Source organism: Fukomys damarensis, unplaced genomic scaffold (assembly GCF_012274545.1).
Source record: "Fukomys damarensis isolate Sample0158 unplaced genomic scaffold, DMR_v1.0_HiC HiC_scaffold_22, whole genome shotgun sequence".
Classification (NCBI taxonomy): Eukaryota; Metazoa; Chordata; class Mammalia; order Rodentia; family Bathyergidae; genus Fukomys; species Fukomys damarensis.
In genome coordinates, this window is record NW_022900934.1 from 16,919,702 (window position 1) to 16,938,749 (window position 19,048).

The window sequence follows — 19,048 nt, forward strand, 5'->3', positions numbered from 1 at the left end:
TTTTTTTTTTTTTTTTTTTTAGCATGTTGATATTGGACTCAGTCTTTCTTAATCTCCTGAATTTCTTAGCTTTTCTAAACTTTGTTTGTCTGAGCTGTGTCTCATGGGTTGTTTGGCTGAGTCATGTGCAATTTTGCTTAATTTCCTTCATCCTTTACACAGTATTTCTATCTCTACCCCTCCTTTTCCGTTTTCCTGGGGTGGGGTTCTTTATCTAAAAGCTAAAACTGGTAGTAAATAAGTGGATCCTGGTGGTATACCTATCACTCATATGCTCACATTTATAAACCGTGATGCTTGAGAAGGTGAGGGATAATAATTAATAAAATTACCATATTTCATGAGGATTAAATGAAAAGGAATATAAAACTCATAAGTGCATAATAATGTTTTTTTTCAATGTAAGTTTTAAAAATACAAAGACAAAAGTGTTTTCATAATGTTATAATGAAATCCAGTTGGAAAATATCTACATACGCCTCCTCACTAGCTCATCTGTTACTACCCCGGTGGCCTTTCAGTGTCTTGCTCAGAAATGCGGAAAATGGGCTCCTTTTGGTGACCCCCATCTCTTCTGAAGCTCTCTCATCCACTCTGTACCTCTTCTCCAAATCAGGGCACCTTTTTGGTGTTTGCCAGAAATTCCATGACTTCCTCATTGCACTGCTATGGAAAGGGAAATGAGTCATTTGTCCTGAAAGCTTCTCATACTTGGGTCTAAGTTGTTCTCTCTCTTGTAAATATATATCAAGGTACAAGGCAGGTGGTTGGAAGTTTCAACCCTGATGACTTCTCCCAATTGTACTGGTTTTTGTCCAGATGCACTGGGTAGTTTCTTATATGGGGGTAGAGTATGCCTGTCTCCCCTCTCATTCTGGAAATCACATTTATTTTATTGAAATATTGTCACCTGTGATTGCCCATCATCTAGTCTGGGGTAGGTTTCTGTTATTTGCCCTCTGGCCGGGCCTTGGCTATTCTGTGTTTCATGTCTTTATGCTCACTGCCCTCACAATGGTGTTGGTACTGACTCCTGAGCAGGTGGCTCCTCCTGTTCCTGTGTCCCCCCCTTCCAAACTGTCACCGATGTGGGTGGGTTGAAAGATGACACGGAGGAAAATAGGTCACACACATGGTGAGACTGTTCTCTTTGTGTGGGGAGCAATGAAGATCACATCCCATAAGACTCAGGGCATGAGAACTATAAATCACAAGCTTTCCTTAAATCCAACCAGACAATTAAAACCACGCCACATTACTTTGAGAGAAAAAAATTTAAATGAAGCCAGGCAGTAGGGATACAGCCTCAGGAAAAGGAATGTTTGACTTGAAGTTGGAAATCCCGATGAGGGAGTTATTTGCTTCACATATTTATTTAACCTCTTTGACATTTGAATTTTTTTTGAGAAAAGCAGCAATAATACATACCTCAAACAACAATATGAAGATTAAAAGGAGATTTACCCAAAAATACCCAGCTTAGGGGCTGGTATATACTAGGTGCTTAATAAATATTCACGTGCATGTGCCTTCTCCATTATCATAGTTTGCAACTGTGGAAGTTTATTCTAGCACAGAATATCCCACTTAAAACTCAGGCAGCTGGAGACAAAACCCCATGTGTATTCACCTCGATTCTAGAAGTGTCTACCAATTTCATCTTGGGAATGAAAAGCGAAAAAGCCTATATTTGGGGAGTTCACAGGGTAAGGAAGGAACATTTGCAGGCAAAGATGTGTGGAAAGTTTACTGTGCAAAGAGACATGGTTGGCTTTCAGATGGTAGTGTGATAGTCACAAGAATTTCCTAGAGAGGATAGAGAGCTGAATATGGGTGTTAAGGGAGACAGGACAGTCCAAGCAGAGGAAAGAGCTCATGGCAGGGAGGAAATGTTTCTGTCATGCTGCCTATTCCTGGTGACAGCTTGGCCCCGGTGAGGCTTAGGGCCTATGGTGGGACAGCAGATCACCAGCTATGAGACTGGGACTCAGGCTGGTTGTTATCACTCCAGTGGCCTGGGTTTTTAGTAATCTCCCCATGTTTGTCTTTGGTGGGGGGAATGCTGTGGTTTCTGCTTGAGGGATGGAGGGAGATAGAAGAAAGGAAGGTTAAGGGTTACAGCTAACCTCAAATGTAGACTGAGCAAAGAACTAAGGTGATCTTTAGTGGCTCTCACCTTGTCATCTTGCCACCCGCCACCCTCTTCTTGGATCAGATCATTAGCCAATTTTATTCTTGAATCAGATCACTAGCAGAGACCCAGGTGAGAACTCTGAGATGACTGGAAAGTTCTAGACACTAGGAGCATAGGGCAGAGAGGGGGCAGCTATACTGGAGCTAGAAGCCCTGTGATGCTGACTTCTCTCCTCTTGCTCTGTATCTTACAGCAATGGAATGGCAGAGACACGGCCCTCATGGTCACTCGTGTGGTCAACCACAGGCGTTTCTCGGCCACAGTCAGTGTGGCAGACACTGCCCAGCGCAGTGTCAGCAAATACCGCTGCGTGATCCGATCGGATGGTGGATCTGGTGTTTCCAACTATGCAGAGCTGATTGTGAAAGGTGAGTGACACCAGTCCAAGCCTCTACTCAAAGTGCCAGGGTCTGGGGCTTCTTTTGCTCCATCCCTTGACAGGAATTAAAGCCCTCTCTCCTGTAGTAGCATGAGACAGAAGATTCCAATCACCCTGTCCTCCTCAACCTACACACCCCCAAAGAGGGGGAACCATTATAAAATCATGCAACAGTGCTCTCTTTGATTCAGAGTTGAGTCTTACAGTTGGGTTACATACTCAAAAGACTATGGGACATATAGCTCAGAGGACATCTCCAAATTTGGCTTTATTTTGTATTAAAAGTCAGAATGAACAAATATCCTTGTGCTTTGGTGACATTCTCCTATAGTGTTCTCACAAGATTGTTTCTGAGGGATTTTAAATTTAAAATTCATTACAAGGACAATATTTTGGGAGGACTTTTAAAATAAATAATCTCTACTCCACTGGACTTGATTCAAGTCTTTTCAATTGTATTGTTCTTTTTTACCTGGAGGTGCTATTTACATGTTTTCCATTAAAACATGCATGTTGTTTTCTTTTCTGCTTCTTGAAAGAAGCTGACTATCCCACTTGTTTTTGAAGCTCTGTGTAATCTGTTATCATGCTTAATGGGCGTATATCATTTCATCAAATGCATTTTCCTATTTTTAAAAGTCTCCCTATTTGCAGTCATTAAGGTAATTCCAGGTGTTTTTGTTTTTTCTTTCCTTCGGGTGCACAACAATTAACACCTCCATGTGGTTCTTCTGAAGAGAACATTTTTATTCTGTTGAACCAGTTTCTTTCCTTAAGATAAATTCCTTAGAGATAGAATTAGTAGGCCAAAGAATATGAGCATCTTGATGGGGTTTTCTTTGTTTTGCAGTATTGCTTTTACCAAAAAACTCAAAAAAAAAACAAAACAAGAAAAAAAAGTTTGACAATTTACACCGGCAACAGCAGCATATGAATGTACTTGTTATGTTCATCGATTAAAATTCTAATATAGTGTAATTTAGTGAATGCAATAATGAAGCTGCTCATGCTATGCCAGCCATAGAGCGATGCCTGGTGTGTTTGAAGAGAGCAAAGCATTGGTAGATCCCCCAAACGGCTTTAGAGTTGGCCTTCTTGGTTCAAGAATGGGTCGATATGGAAAGCTTGACCTCTCCTTACTGGCTCCCATGTGACCTGACCAGAACTAGGGCGGGAATTACATGCTGGTATCTCTGTTCTGGGCCATCTTGACTCCAGTTGGGTATTCACGTGACTGATCATGTGTCGTCACTGAAGTCCCACGGTGAGTGTCAATATGGCGTCCACTCCCAGAGAACTGCCCCGGCTCCTCTCTTGGTAATCACATTCTGTCACATCACATGCTCCACGTAGCTCTGACCATACTTCACAGGGGTCGCTTCTCTTTCTTTGTTTACAGGGTGATTTCTATCTTGTCTTTTAGGAGATAAGCTCTGTGACAGGAGGAACATCATCTCTCTTGTCCTAAGTCTCCTATTTAGCACAGTGACTGGCGTGGGTTTGGTGTGCACTGAACCATGGGGACTTCCCAGTGCTTGACTGATTTGATCTGCAGTCAGTCATTTCATAAGGCTCAACCTTAGAGAAATATGTGGAATAATGGGTGAGCAAATGAATTATTGGCCTCAGCAGGGATTCATTTCATCACCATAATGTCATGAACACTTAAGCGGAAGATCAACAAATTAGGCTGTCGTGAAAAAAACAAGTAATACAAAAATACCGTCTTTAAATTTGTTTACATTCATTACTATTAATATATAAAAGAAGCCATTTCTTTGATCACATTAGGCTCATTTCCTTGCTTTTTGTGCTATAAGATTGATTTGAGTGGCACAGTGGCCTTTGCAGGGCTTTCACATACTCAGTGAATATGTAATTTTCTGAGCTGTCCCCTGGAAGGCTCATTATATCACTTTCATGGCTGACCTTCCACTCTAGACCAGGAGCCCCAGGAGAGAATTTGTTGTATTCTGTCATGTTCCCCACCGTCTTAGGAGCACTGGTGTCTGCTACAAAGTCGGTGACGAGATAATAGGGCAAATGTGTCAGAGTTGGTACTGTACTCTGAAGGCTTCATCCGTGGACAAATGGAACCAGAAATACTTGGCTTATTCTTTCCATGACTACCATTCATCTGCAGGGTGAGACTCCTGGGGAGTCAAATCCACAGGCTACTGACACAGAGAATGTGGTGAGACATCAGTGCCTTGGATTTAGAGAGGTGGCCACTGGGAAAGTGATTCCTCCTGTGTTGGCTGTTCAGTCTGAGCCAGAGTTAAGGAGGGGACCATTGCTGCCTCTGGCCCTAGGTGCACCGGCCAGCTCTGTCAATATGAGCCAGAGACAACTGCTGATCTAAATCTTTACCTGCAGCTCTTGCTGCTCCAGGCGAAGGGATGTGCTGAGAGATACCCAGGCGCTTTCATAATGGACAGTGGTGGGTTGGCATTGTCCTAATCTGGTCCCATTTTATTATTTCATCTAGATGAAATTAATCCACAATTTTAGCATAGGATATCACTTTGTAGGTTCCCGTTTCCCTCTCATTTTAATATTCAGTTGTTGATAAGCCACAGCTTGGTCCCTTGAATATAAAGAAGTCCCTTCACATATGCTATCTCATTTTATCTTAATTGCAACTGTGAACATTGGTTGTATTTCACCCCTTTTTATAGCTGAGAGGATGGACACAACCAGGATGGAGGGTAGTACTAAGGGCCAAAGCTCAGGTACAACCTGAGTCTGACTTAATGCTATTTTGGCCACACCTGGAGGGCCTGTGGTGTGGCCTTCTTGGCACCTGGTAGCACATGGCCCAGAAAGGAGCCAAGCAGGTAGGTCCTAGGACAGGAGTCCCTGAGCCTGTCTAGATAACTTGCTGTTTTAATTCATGCATGCCCTACTGCTGGCTCACTTCCAATGGCTCTACTTCTTGGGGAAACAGATTTGACCTTTCCCTTTGTGTGCTTGCCTGTGTGTGCATGCACATTCCACCCACCCACTCCTAAAGCTCATGGTATCCAAGAAAAAGAAGAAAATGAAAAGCAGGGATGCCCCGTAGCAGTAGAAACCTGTCACTCAGGTGAGTGTGCGCCCAGCAACCATTGCAAGGCAGTTTACAAGAGCATTTGGGGTAAACTGACAGGTGAAGAATGACTTGCTTACTCTTAAGAGCCCTTTGTGTTTGCTGAGCCAGAGTGCTTAGGCACTTTAATACCAAAGTAATTGTGAAAAAAATCAAGGGGAAAATATTAATCTTTCTTTTTCCAGGGAAGAGAGAAAATCTGAGAAACAGCTCCAAAAGGATACTCAAGCGCCAAGTCTTGTCCTAGCGGAGGGGCTATAGCCCACAGTTCCTCTTCTTAAATGCTGATAAGTTTATATTTCACACAAATGGAGTGAGTCAAGGGGTCGAGAGCCTTTGGCTGACCATGGGGTGTCATCGAAAGAAAATTATCTCCCTGTAGTTTTCTGGCACATGAGTTTCTTACATTTGGCTCTAGTTTAGCAGCAAGAGAGAACTCTGTGCTCTCAACTCTGGCTGTGATTCTTGGGTTTTAAATCCTGACACCATCTTATCCCACTGTGGTGACCTTAAATACGACATAAAACTCTCAGGGCCTCATCTGGGTCATCTGGAAACAGTACAGGATTACCTCCCTCAAAGTGTGTTGTGAGGATTAAATTCAGTGAAAGATGTAGGACTTCTCAGAGAAGTGCTTGGTATATATGCTCTAAAATGTTTGCTTAAAAAAAAGAAAAAAAAAAAAAAGCCATGAAGGTAGGATTTCCCAGTAAGGCAGCAAAGAGGTGAAGGACTCTGTAGGTGGAACAGAAAATCTGACTCGGGTGTCGATTTGATTAGTTCTTCTGTGGTCTTGGAGAAATAATTTAAGGCCTCTGCAAAGTGGGTGTCCTGTGTTCTCTCCCCACACAGGAATGTACTGAGTATAAGGAAAAGGAAGAAGGGGAAAACGTGAACTTGGGAACATTTGGGTCACAGGGTCTGTGCAGGTCAGAGTTCCCTGGGTCCCTTTCTGTGTCTACCACTGACAGGAGAGCTCAGTAGCTGGCCCATGTTGTCTTCAGCCATAGAGCCGCATGGGCCCACCACCTCCAGTGGCATCATTCTTTCAGAATCTTGGCCATGCTGTAGCAGGAGCTCACAGGGACCCTCACTGCCCAAGGTGCCAGGAGCCAGGGCCGCTGTGATGGCTTCCAGGGCAGATGCACAGATCCAGCCAAGTGACAGAGGCCCAGCTGGTCTGTCTCTCCCCACCCAGGGGAGCCTATGGCTGGCTGGCTGGCTGTGTCATCCTGGGATGGTGAAGATTAGGGTTCAGAGATGTCACTGGATTTGAGAATGGATGGGGTGCAGACCATATTGAAAGCAAATCAGAGCTGATGCTGAGGAGCTGTTGACTGAGCTGTGATAATGTACTGGGTATGTCACATGACTTTGGGGTGGAGGTTTCACTCGATCAGCATCTCAGTCCCTTGGCTCACCCATTCCACGTCAATGTTCATAAGGGTACTTATTCTTTCCCTGCATCTCTTTTTCCAAACATCTTTGATTTTCAAGTGTTTTAGCTTGATCTAGAACAATAATGTCTTTGACCAAAGCGATTCACCTGCCTCCTGATGAAAATGTTCTAATTCATATGCTGGTTGTTAGTACTGATTTTTAAACCAGTCCTCCAGCTCCATTTAGCAACCTGTGATGGCCTCAGAACTCGTCTGTGTGAGGTTATTGCCTAGGGAAAAAAAATACAGTATTGGTGCTGATCATCAGGAGTTTGTATTTAAACACAACTTGTGATGAAGTCACTTTGGTAGGAGCAAGGGTAGGGATTGTGGACTGAAATGAAACACAACCTTGTGAGCTGCCCCGTGTGGCTTCAAGTAAAGCATGCATGTACTTCTGGTCTTACTTTTCTCATCTATACAATGGCATCAACATGTCTAATTGTGTCTTTATGACAGAGAGACAAAATAGCATTTGTAGAACCTAGTACAAGGGTAAGCCTCCATAAAAAGAGGTCTGTAACTGCCAATAATCATATTTTACCATTATTATTAAGGGATGTTGCTCAAAGACTGTCAAGTGTTTCTTGTCTCAGCTTAAAAAAGTGCTGCCTTGCACCCTAGAAATTTAATTTTAGGTCACCTTGAAGGAGGATTGAGGTCACCAGATTCAGCCCTCTGGCTGAGATCAGTTGTAGAATGCTTTACTTACATTGTATGGTCTTTTCTTGTTCCTATTTCTTCTTTTTTAAGGTTTTGTTTTGATGCTTGACCACTTCTTGAAGCTGTGTCAGGTCAGGCCACACTGAGCCCCATTCTCGGTTGGCAGCTGCGGGCTGCCCAGTTCTAGAGGCGCACGCTTCACAGTTGAACACTCTTCTAACTTCACCTGTTTTACCTGCTCACTCATCCAAATTCTGTAGCGATTTGACTTTGCCACCTTTGGTCAAAAGATAGAATAGCAGGAGTAGCAGGCCCACATTTCTCTGTATTCATTTGCTTAATAAAGGTTTATTGAGCCCAGCCAAGTGCCAGGTATTGGGATAAGCTTGTGGGCTGTCAGGGAGATACATGAAAATCTCTGGCCCATGACCAAGGAAAGTTGCATCAGGCACCTGCTACACTAGTTTACCAATCTTAAAAATAACCATATGATACATGCCCTGTTAGCATCCCCTTTTTATAATTGAATACATGGAGAGTCAGAGAGGCTGTGGAGCTTCCAAGGTCATGCGACTTACAAGTGGCAAGCTAGCGCTGTTCCCTCCTATCCCACCTTTCTTGCACAATCTAGTCCTGAAATCAGATAGGAGCTACTTTTGAGACATGAAAGGCAAACATATTTGGGGCTAGAAATGTAGACGGGGACATTTGCAGACCCTCTGTACCAGAATAGGAGCTGGAGGGATCAGGAGACTCCACCTCAGCCCCAACTGTAGCTAACACGGTACTTTACGCTTGACACTGGAGCTCTGTGTCCACCTCTTCTTTCCTCACTGGACCTGGCTGTGCCTCATGAAAAGCCATTCTCGGGCAGCTGGTTGTGGCCAAAGGCACAGCCTGTGTTTGTAAGAGGAGAGAAGATAAGAGGCATCGGGAACTGGGAGCCCTAGAAGAAGAACAGGAACAGAAGTTTGAGTACAGACGACTTGGGATACGTAGAAATGAGAAAGAAAGAAAGGGCATCCAGTAAAGGGGGCATTTTTGAGCAAGTGGCCACTGTGCACATCTGGAGATCCACCCTACTGGGGAATTCTAGAGATCAGTGTGGAATTCCTGAGGTGTGAAGGAGTTGGGGTACTTATATACTAATCCTTCCAGTATTGGTTGAGGGCTGCTCCTGAGGGTGCTAATTTCCTAGTTGCACATGAGAGGGGCATCCTGGGGCTTTGGAGAAAGTCTGTGGCCTGTGAAGTTTGATAGGAGAGTCAGAAGTTGGCAGGCATGCACTGAAATAGTAAGGCTTGAGATAGAAGCAGGACATATATATAGCTTCTGTAGCATGTACAGCCTTCTGAGTGACCAAGGCTGCTTGCTGATGCTTCCTCCATGACAGCAGCAGTGGAGCAAAAGCACATGCTAGGAGAAAAGATGAAGCTAGCACCGCTCTGAGCAGTGCATTTGGAGAGCCATGGAGCAATGCAAAGGCTCCCTTAGAACTGTACTCTCATTTTCTGCCTGTTCTTAGAGCAAAGGAGACCTGGGGACCTGTATTTCTCAGTGGCGAGAGACAAAGCTTCAGTAGAACAGCCAGGGGTGGCCTCTGGCCCCTGTCCTGGATAGAACTCCACCTCCCAATTCTACATCAAACCCACCATACCCTGGACCAGATGTTGGCCAACTTCCTGTATAGGGTGTGACAGTCAGTATCCCCAGCTTTGTGGGCATTATGGCCTCTGTTCCAAATACTTAGCTCTGGTGTTGTAGTAAAAGCAGGCCCGGAAAATGTGCAAATGAATGAGTATGACCATATGCCAAAAACTTAATTATACAGATTGATAAAGGGTGGATTTGGTGTATGGGCCACAGTTTGCTGATCACTGTGCATGGGGCCACATCCCCTCTTTTTTCAGTTGGATGACTAGTCCACCTTCCTCCCTGCTCCATTTTTGAAACTTTGAGTTCTGTTCTCTATGCAACAGCCAGGGCGATAGTTTGAAAACAGGTTAAATCATGGCATTTCCTGTACAAACCTGCCAACAGTTCTTATCCCACTCAGAATAAAATCCAAACTTCTCACAGTGGCCTATAGATATGGCCTTTCTCTAGCTCTTAGATTCCTGTCCACAGCCCCATATTTGTCTTCTTACTTTGTTCTATAGCCACACTGGTTCATTTCTTCTTCTTTGAACCATACCAAGCTATTTCTGACCTTAGGACCTTTGCACTTGCTGTTTTCTCTGCGCTTGAAATGCTTTTCTTTTAGATAATTATATGGATCACTTGTTTTGTTCACTCATTTCTCTGCTATGGGAATAGCTTCTCAGGGAGGCTTCCTCTGACCAACTTATCAAAAGAATCCCCACCCATTCCAATCCCTGCCCCATATACTATGCTTTGATTTTCTTACTAGGCTTTATTACTTACTACCTGACATTGTCATTTTCATCTATTTGGGTGTGTGTTAACTTTTCATCATAATAACAATACACCTGAGATAGCTCACTTAAAAAGTTTATTTGGCCTCACAGTTTTGGAGGTTCCAGCTCAAGATCAGGCAGTTGTGTTACTTGGGCATCTGATGGGTATGCCAGATGGCAATGGTGGGCTTCATGTGGTAGGGCAAACTGCTCAATCTTGCAGGAAGACAAAGAGGAAGAAGAAACTGGGGCCCCACAATCCCCTTGAAAGTCACATCCCCAAAGACCTGAGGATGTCCCCCTAGGCTCCATGTCCTAGAGGTTCTACCACTCTAAACTAAACCCTTTGGGGGACCTTTGCGAAGTCATTCAGGACCCTGACTACCGCCACGTGCCACCCATCTTTCCTACAACAGAAGCTCCTGAAGGGAGAAGATTTCTCACTTGTGCTTCCTGTTGGGTCCATGGCACTGGGACCAGGACCTGAGATGTAGAGGCACTGCCACATCTGCTCTGTCCTGGGAGAGCGCTCGACCTCTTTCTTCTCAAGCACACAACTGCCTTAGAGACCCTTTACCATGGCCTCCTTTTCAAAATTTTGTTTTTCAAAGTTTTATTTTGATTGACATACAATAACTACATTTTTATGGGGTATAGTGTGGGATTTGAGTGTTCCTACCAGAAAGAAACAGTAAGTGTTTAAATTGATGGATAGGCTTATTAGCTGAATTGATCAATGACAGTCCTTCCTTTCTTTACCTCTCGTTGTTTGAGCTTCTGGTTTCCCTCCTGCTTCTGAGGAAGTTCTATCTCCTTGACAGCTTCCTCTAGCTTTACCTTGTCCTTTAAATCTTATATTTTTCTTTTATATTGGTGAAAGCTATAAGCATAGTTCCCTGTGGTCCTCTGTGGCCTTCTCTTGGCCTGCTTAGGTTGCAGTATTGGGTTTCAGTCGATCTGCCCAAGTCATTCTACAATGCAAACTGCTATATGACCAGAAAGATCGTTATTTAAAATAACCTGGACTTTCTTCAGTTCCTTTTAAGGAAGGACTCGCCTCAAGCTGAACCCTACCTATAATCCCAAGAGTCCTACATATGGGAACATATGGGCCCCAAGCTTTGTCCAGCAGTTTAACAGTTTTCACATCTGATTTACTCCACTTCCTCCCTTTCTCCTACTTTATGCCTGATTTTGGCTTTTAGAGTAGAAAAACTTTAGCATCCTCATCCTCATTTACACGTACTTTATTCTCTGTAGGAAAATATATGAATGCTCAGGTTCTTATTTTTTGTCTTTCTTTAGTCTTAATTTCTATGAATGGTTTGCATCATTTTTGTAACCATAATTTTAATTGTCAAAAACACATAGACCCCAAATCAGAGATACTGGTTTCAAATTCTGATCTGCCCTGTATTAGCTTTGTGCATTAGGAACATCATTTTATGACTCTCTGCTGATACCGTGGAACCGTGGTGTCAGCTCCTCTAGATCTGGGGGAGAGGTTGTAGAAATAGGAAGCTAAGTAAACAGAATTTCTCACTGTGTTCTTATCTTTATCAGTTTCTGTCCGCCTACATTTGCCAGCTCCCTCACCTTCGTCTCTGCCTTCCTCAGTCTTCAGTAATGTCCCCATTAGCTTTTTATGGGAAAAGAGAAATGACAGATTGGAACAAAGTGAGAAATTTAACTTGAACATATGTGTGTGGGGGAGGCTCACTGGGAAATATCTATGTATATTATACTCTATACGGGCACAAAGACCAGCTTATTTTTAAAGAAGCGTAAATGTGGATAAATAAAACCTGACAAGTATTGGTTTCCTTGAATTATTTTGACTACTTCATCAGCTGCATGCTGATGTGTTGCATTAACAGTTTTAACGCATTTGGAAATTAAATCAAATGGCAATTGCATTAAATCCTCATTCACTTGGAACATTACCCTACTGTGATCAAGTGGAAGAATGATCTGGGGCTGCGGAACTAGCTGCAAAGGCTGTAGTTAGCTACTGTTTGTGGACCATTTATTGCATGCCAGACACTATGCTGGCTGTCTGCATGTGAGGTTGTAGTTAATCTTTACCATGGTCCCCTGTTGCAGATGAAGATGCTGAAACCCCATTATTCAGCCTCTCAGTCATGTAGTCCAGGTCTGTCTTCTTCCTGTAGGAAGGGGAACTAATTTTGATGCTCTTAATTCTAATTTTCCATAATGCTTTATTTGGTGGCAGACTTATGTGAAATACTGTTTTGAGGGACCTAAGTTCAGTTAAAGCATGGCTTTCAGCTTTGGAAAGATGCTCTGGTTATTCCTTCTGCCCCCTCACTTCAGCCTAATTCACCTCTCAAAGTTGTATGTAGCCTTTGCCTCAGCCAGTGGTTCTGATCTGAGAGCGATTTTTCCATCTCTGTGGGAGATGTCCTGCCTAGAGACAGTTTTGATTGTTATAACGGGGAAGGACACTGGCACCTACTGTAAATAGAGCTCAGAAATGGTCCTAAGCGTCCTACATCATACAGCACAGCCTCCATACAGTAAAGAATGTTTTGCCTCTAAAGGACAGTTTGTGGTGAGGTTGGGAAGCCCTTCCCTACTTTAACTCTGATGTCCTAATGTTCAGCTGCAACCCTGTGGGCTTCAGGCCAGATGGGTTATGAGATGCAGGAGAAGGAAGGTGGAAATGTTTATATGGCTATGAAGAAGCAATTCAGCTTATCTAAGTCTAGGTCTCCCTGCTAGAAAATTGACATTTGACTGCTGGTTTACTTATGAGATGGGATCTCCTCTCTTCCATTTTCCCATGAAATACCTGTTGAGACACAGTCAGGGAAATGCTAACTCCCCAGTGCTGAGATTTCTGAGAAACTCCTGCTAAGATTCAGACAATAGAGCTGGCTAAGTGCCCACCAAACTCTGTGGACTAATCCTTGTAACCAAGGGTTACATTTCCCTATCTGCCTTGCTCTAACTTGGGCACTGTGATTAGTTCTGGCCAAAGAACATGAGCACAAGTTCTGTATGTTCTTTCGAGGTCAAGGAGTTTAAAAATGGGTCATTGGGTTGGGAATTTAGCTCAGTGGTGCCACCGCCTGCCTCAAAAGCACAAGGTCCTGAGTTTGATCCCCAGTATCTCACCCCCAATGTGAGTCATCGTTTACCCCATTTTCTCTTGCTTCTTTGTCTGGCTGGAAACAGACAACTTCAAGCTTCTAGGGGATGACAGTGTCAAAATACTGAACAATGAATGCAGGCTGAGGAATCACCTTGCAGAAGAAAATTGTCTCCTAAGCAGGCCTGTTATTTAAATAATAACAAATTACTGTTAACAAATTATGTGTTAAGCCACAATGCCTTGGGGCTTATTTGTTATAGTAACTAATATTATCCTACTTATTACAAGTTGGATGGAGAAAAGCCATGAGCCACCTCCCCAGACTTTCCTTTTTAACCTTAGTATTTTAGTCTACTTGGAAATGGATAGGATGATCCTTCTTCCCTCTGCCATTGATACTGGGCTCAAAAGTCAAGGCAAATAACTATTATCTGGGGGGATGTTGAGATTTTTAAACATTAAAAAAGTACTTATCTCAACAGTTACTGATTGATGTAGAGTCTACAAATTCTGGAACATAACAAGGGAGATATTATGAGTATACGTTAAGGAAAGAGGTTGGCAGTGACCTTAGCTATGACCTGTGCAGCTCAGGAACCATGGGAGCTCAGGTGGAGCCTGCCTGAGTGAGTTTTGCACTGGCCATTTCAAGAACTGGTGATCTCCCTGTGAGGTCAGACCTGGTACATATGGTAAGGCATCCATATGCTCAATCTAAGTTGGCCCAGCTGGTCATAGAGCTGTCCTTATGCCCACACTCACCCAGCATGCCGCCTCTTTAACCCAAGCCCAGTTACCTGTTGGTGAGCCCCAAGATGGCAGCTGGGTATGCAAGGGGGAGAAAAGGTGGAGTAAAGTGCTTTGCTCTTTAAAAGCAAGCTACCGTGAGATATTTAAAAATGTTCCTCATGAAGAAATTGTGGTAATACATTTAAACATGTAAAAGACAAAACTGTAGCAATTAGCATGAGGCACATGATGCCATAAAGCGGGATGTCAGTGCTTGGGGTAGCATGGATGGCTCTCCATATCATCGATGAGGTTTCCTATACCTGTGCTGCATTGTTCAAAAAGTCCACACACAAGTGCCCTTCCTGACATGCGTTCCTCCTGATGCAGGGAGCTCGGAGCCAGTGCTCAGGAGAGGTCTAGCTGAGACTAGATGTGGCCTGGATTCTGCTCTTACTTAGGCTGAATGACCGTTTCTCAGGACCTTTACTTCTTTTTGTCAAAAGAGAAGATTGTATTAATTAGATGTCGTTCCCTTAATTCTTTTTCTTAAACAATAGGATGCATTCCTAAAATAGGAAGAGAAACAAATGCCATAGCTTTGCCTCATTGGGGATGCAAGCATAGTATAAAATCTCTTTTTTCCACCACCTGGGCAGGTGGATTCTTTGGATTCTTTTAAGTGGAGTGTTTTTTGTTTTGTTTTGTTTTGTTTTTTTGTCCTCCTAATGCATGTGATTCTCTTCCTTTTTCATGCTTTCCTAGACCTGGTAGGAAAGGAGAATAGGGTTTGGTCTCCTCTTAAAATGAAAAGTGCTTGTACCAGATTTTTATTATTAATCAGAATAGTGCGCCTGTTGCTTTCAATGTGTACCCGGGGGCAGATGCGACTCGCTTTCAATCCAGTGAAAGGAGCCTTTTCCTTTCTGTTGGAATGCAGCCGAGTGGCAGGGAGCACGTGGATACTGGCAGTGTGACTGATCATCTGTTCTCAGTGAGGGAGGGCCTCCTGTTAGAGTTAATCAGCAGCAAAAAGTACTCTGTAGTTTGCAGTCCTGATAGCTTACACATTCGAGGGAGGAGCTACTGAGCTACTGCGATTTGCTCTGTCTTTCAAGCAATCTAACATGTTCTTATAGGGAAGCTGAGAGCTTTAATTTAGAAGCAAGCAGGGTTGTGTTTGACTCTCGGATCTTTCCTCTTCTTGCTGTTGAGTTAAACTCTGCAAATGACCGAAGCTCAGTTTCTCCATCTGTAAAAAGGGCAGAATGATGTTGTTTGCTTCCCAATTTCTGAAGCTCAGTGGAATGATGAATAGGAATCACAGCATGAGAGACCTACTTTTTACCATCTGAGGAAGTTCAAGGACTCCTGTGACAACATTCTTTGTTCTTTCTCTCTGCCTTTTGTTTTTCCTTTTGGGTAAGCAGAAAAACTACGCTTTTCTTCCCTCTGCATCTAGATGAGGCCAAAGGAACGTGGGCCACTGTGACATAAGCCCCTTCCTAGCCAGCCCTGTGAAAGGCCCCTCATGTATGAGCCTCTCTTTCCCCCTCCTGTTGTGACATTGGAGACTGTGTGGATGGAAGCTAGGGTCCCTGAATGATCACTGCTTCTTTACCCAGCCATCTCAATGTCTCACGCAGACAGCTCTGGTCCTCCTCTGATCCTTCTGGCTCTGAGAGCTTAGAATCCTCATTCTGGCCTCCCATGTCGTAGACAGATGCCCATAGTATCTGGGCTGTGCCCATTTGGCCTTTTGTGGGAGTCCACCATTGATCAGAAGTGGTGCTGACTTGCAGCTCTCCCAACCCCCAAAGTTACCTACCACTGGGATACCATCAGAAGTTACCCTGACCTCAGATGCTGGTGCACATTTGTTCTATTTTACTTTGTTTGCATATTCTAGGGACTTACATTCTTCTGCTCACATTTAACTTCATCTGGTTTCATGTTCTTGTTGACTTTTTTTTTTTTTGTACCGGGAGGATCTTGCACTTGTGATGCAGGTAGAGGAACTACTGAGCTAAATCCCCGGCCCTCTTGTTGATTTTTCATCTCTTTTTTTCTCTCATTCCTTACACCTTCTGTCTGTTCTGTACCATCCTAAGTTGGAAATCAGTTTTTTTCCCTTATATTTTCTTCATCCTTTCTCGTGAGCCCGCGCGCACATGCACCCCACCCCCACACGTTCAGATTCTTCTTCGTAGCAGACTTTTGAGGGTTTAGGGCACATAGAGGGAGTTTTTAGCACAGGAATGTAAATGTCCCTAAGTAGGTGTGAGGAATCCCTGCTCTTGCAAGTGCGCTGGCCACCCAAACATTAGGGAATTCTTGGTGGTGGAGGCACTGGCCTCCTGCCATGATGTCCAGCTCCTCCTCCTCTCACCTTCCTTGGAGGCTTCTAGGTAGAATAGTCTAGCAACATATTTGCCCTGGGACCTGCTGGTGCAGCTCATGTGTGCCGGTCCTACTACCCACTGGCTCTGGATTAGTTTCCTGTGGCTATGCCTGGCTCTTCCCTGCCTCCTTTCTACATCTCAGAAGTGGGGCCCATCTCACTGCCAGGGCTGAATCATCCTTACCTCAGTCCTTGATACCTACCTGGGTCTGGATGTCTACTCAGACTCTACTCTTGTCCTACCAATGTTGTGTGACTGTTAGCACAGCACTGGGAGAAGTCAGCAGGGGCTGCTTCCAGCACCATGGTAGAGAAAGGGAGACACTCTCACTTTGGGGCCTCAGTGAGGGCAGCAGTCAAAATCTAACTGGATAAAGCCCTGGAGGGAGGTGGTGGGCAGGAATCTCTTGGATGGCTAGACACAAAGCTGCCTTCAGTTCAGGGCCACCCCAAGGCTCAGATGGTGAACCTAGGGGTTCTCTCTCTATGTCCTATTCTGTTTATTCCTCATTAACATACTCATGGGGCAAGTTGGAGCCAAGTGAGGAACTGGCAGGTCTGGATCCACACCTTCTAGTTTCCTAAAGATAAGAGAGTGTACTCTTCTCCAAGTCCTAATGTCAGTACCATCAAAGGGTTCTGCCCATCCATGCCTGGGTTAAGCATCCCAAACTGGCCCAGTCATTCTACCCAGCAGCATGTGCAGCAGCCAAGTTAGAGTCATGTGCTCAGTTTTGTGTCCAGAGCATGAAGAGTCAGGCCCTCATGGTGAGAACAGGGTGTAGGAGTCTTTCCGGTCAAGAAGATGCTTGGGAGACAAAATGGAATGGATAGAGTTGGAGCCCCCTGGCATATGGCCCTTCCTGCTAGAAGGGATTTGACTACATAGAGTGAAGTCTCTTGGTCAAGTGATGGCCTACAGCTTGTGCCCCCTGGGTTCAGCCTTAAATAACACTGGGAATGGTCTACTTTAAGCTTCTGCTATGATGGATTTCACTTGGCTGGAAGGCCACTTTTGAATTGAACTTGTTCAGGACTGAGCTACAGCCCTACATCTGCCTCTGTTTTTTTTTTTGTTTTGTTTTGTTTTTGTTTTTTAGCCTCCCCTTCTGTGCCTCATCTTTTGTATCAGTCAGTTTTCCCATTGCTGGACACAATATCTGACACCCACAACCTAAAGAGAAAAGATTTAGTTGGCTTTTGTTTTCAGTCTAGGTTATGCTGGCTCCAAGGCAGAAACATCACGCAAGAAGGAGCAAAGCTGCTCAGTTCTTAGCGGCCAGGAAGCAGAGCAGGAGAACAGTACCGGGAAGGAGTCAGAATCGGCAGGGGACTGTGCCTAGTATCCAAGGCCCTGCCGCCATGGCTCACCCAGACGCAGCCAGGGGCATGCTTTCCTCATGTGCTAGGCACTTCTTAATCCATGGGACTTACATATCAAGATTAACCGTAAGGATTACACGTATCTTCCCTATCTTCCTCTCTCCCAGGCCCCAGCATCCTTTCTCTTCTCGCTGCCCAGCTCTGCCCCTTCCTACTCCCTTGTCACACTTCTCATGTGATCAAAGGTCACACACAGGTGACAGCTCACCATCACTGCAGCCACACTCGTCAGTTCTTCTGGCGCTGCTGTCTGCCCCTGAGGAGCTCAGCTCCTCTTCCTGCTTCCTCTTCTTTACCTCTCCCGGCTCTGTCCTCCCTCCCTGTGGCTCCTGTTCATTGTTTATGAATGCAGCTGCTGACATGTCAGTGTTTTGAGCACAGCACCAGTCTTGTCCACTCTGATGGAATTGTTGGTGTGGGTTCTCCCGGCTCTGCCGTGAGGGCCAGGGTTGAAGCCTGCACAGTGTGTAGCCTTAGTATCTTCCCATGAGTCCTCTGTGATCAAAGACAGCAAATAATTAGTACTGTTTACCACTTTTCAGAGCCAGTACAGAAATATATATCTTGTGTGGTACATCCTTAATTTCCAGATGTCTCCATTCTTTGATCTAGCAATGAGACATAGATTTATTAAATGCCTACTATGTGTGAGAAATCTTCCAGACACATGTAGGACAGGGCTTTTCCCATCTTGAAATATTCATTTTAGTGGGAGAGAACAGGGGGAAATGAGTTAATGAGGGAGATAATTTTAGACAGTGCCAAGAATGTGGCTCTTAGCTCTAAGTAGGCTGTGCTTTGTGGACAGGAGCTGTCTGCACATAATCTGTGGCCCAAAAGTAAGCCACAGGGTGGTTTCTATTCAGGTGCCTGTTCTACTACTCTCCACCTAAGACTGGGACATGCCACCATGATTTAGCAAGCCTGCTGTCAGGTCTACAAGGTGTGCATGGTGAGACTGATCTCTTGGGTTGGTCTTGAGGGATAAGTGAGACATGACCAAAACAGGAGCTGGAAGGTCCTCAGCCTGAGGGCTGACTCCAGCTGCCTCCTGCTCTTGTCCTGCAGAGTTGGGTCTGGTATTTCTGAATGTGGGTACTGTTGCTTCACCTCACCACTGCTAAGGGTGCCAATGGTACACATTCAGTGGGGTATATTAGTTTCCTAGGGCTGCTGTGACAGGTTCTACACACTGGGTGCCTTAAAACAGAAGAGATTTATTCTCCCACAGTGTGGAGGC

The 19,048-nt window shown here is 44.4% G+C and overlaps 1 protein-coding gene across 8 annotated transcripts in view; it reads left to right on the forward strand.

The window, feature by feature from the left end:
* The window catches only part of Ptprt (protein tyrosine phosphatase receptor type T), an 810,280-nt gene that overhangs the window by 152,645 nt on the left and 638,587 nt on the right, over positions 1-19,048 (forward strand). For all 8 annotated transcript variants that reach the window (XM_033767165.1, XM_010631417.3, XM_033767166.1 and 5 more), the window contains exon 6: positions 2,388-2,562. In XM_033767165.1, the coding sequence (XP_033623056.1) occupies positions 2,388-2,562 (175 nt within the window). The remainder of the gene's footprint in view (positions 1-2,387; positions 2,563-19,048) is intronic.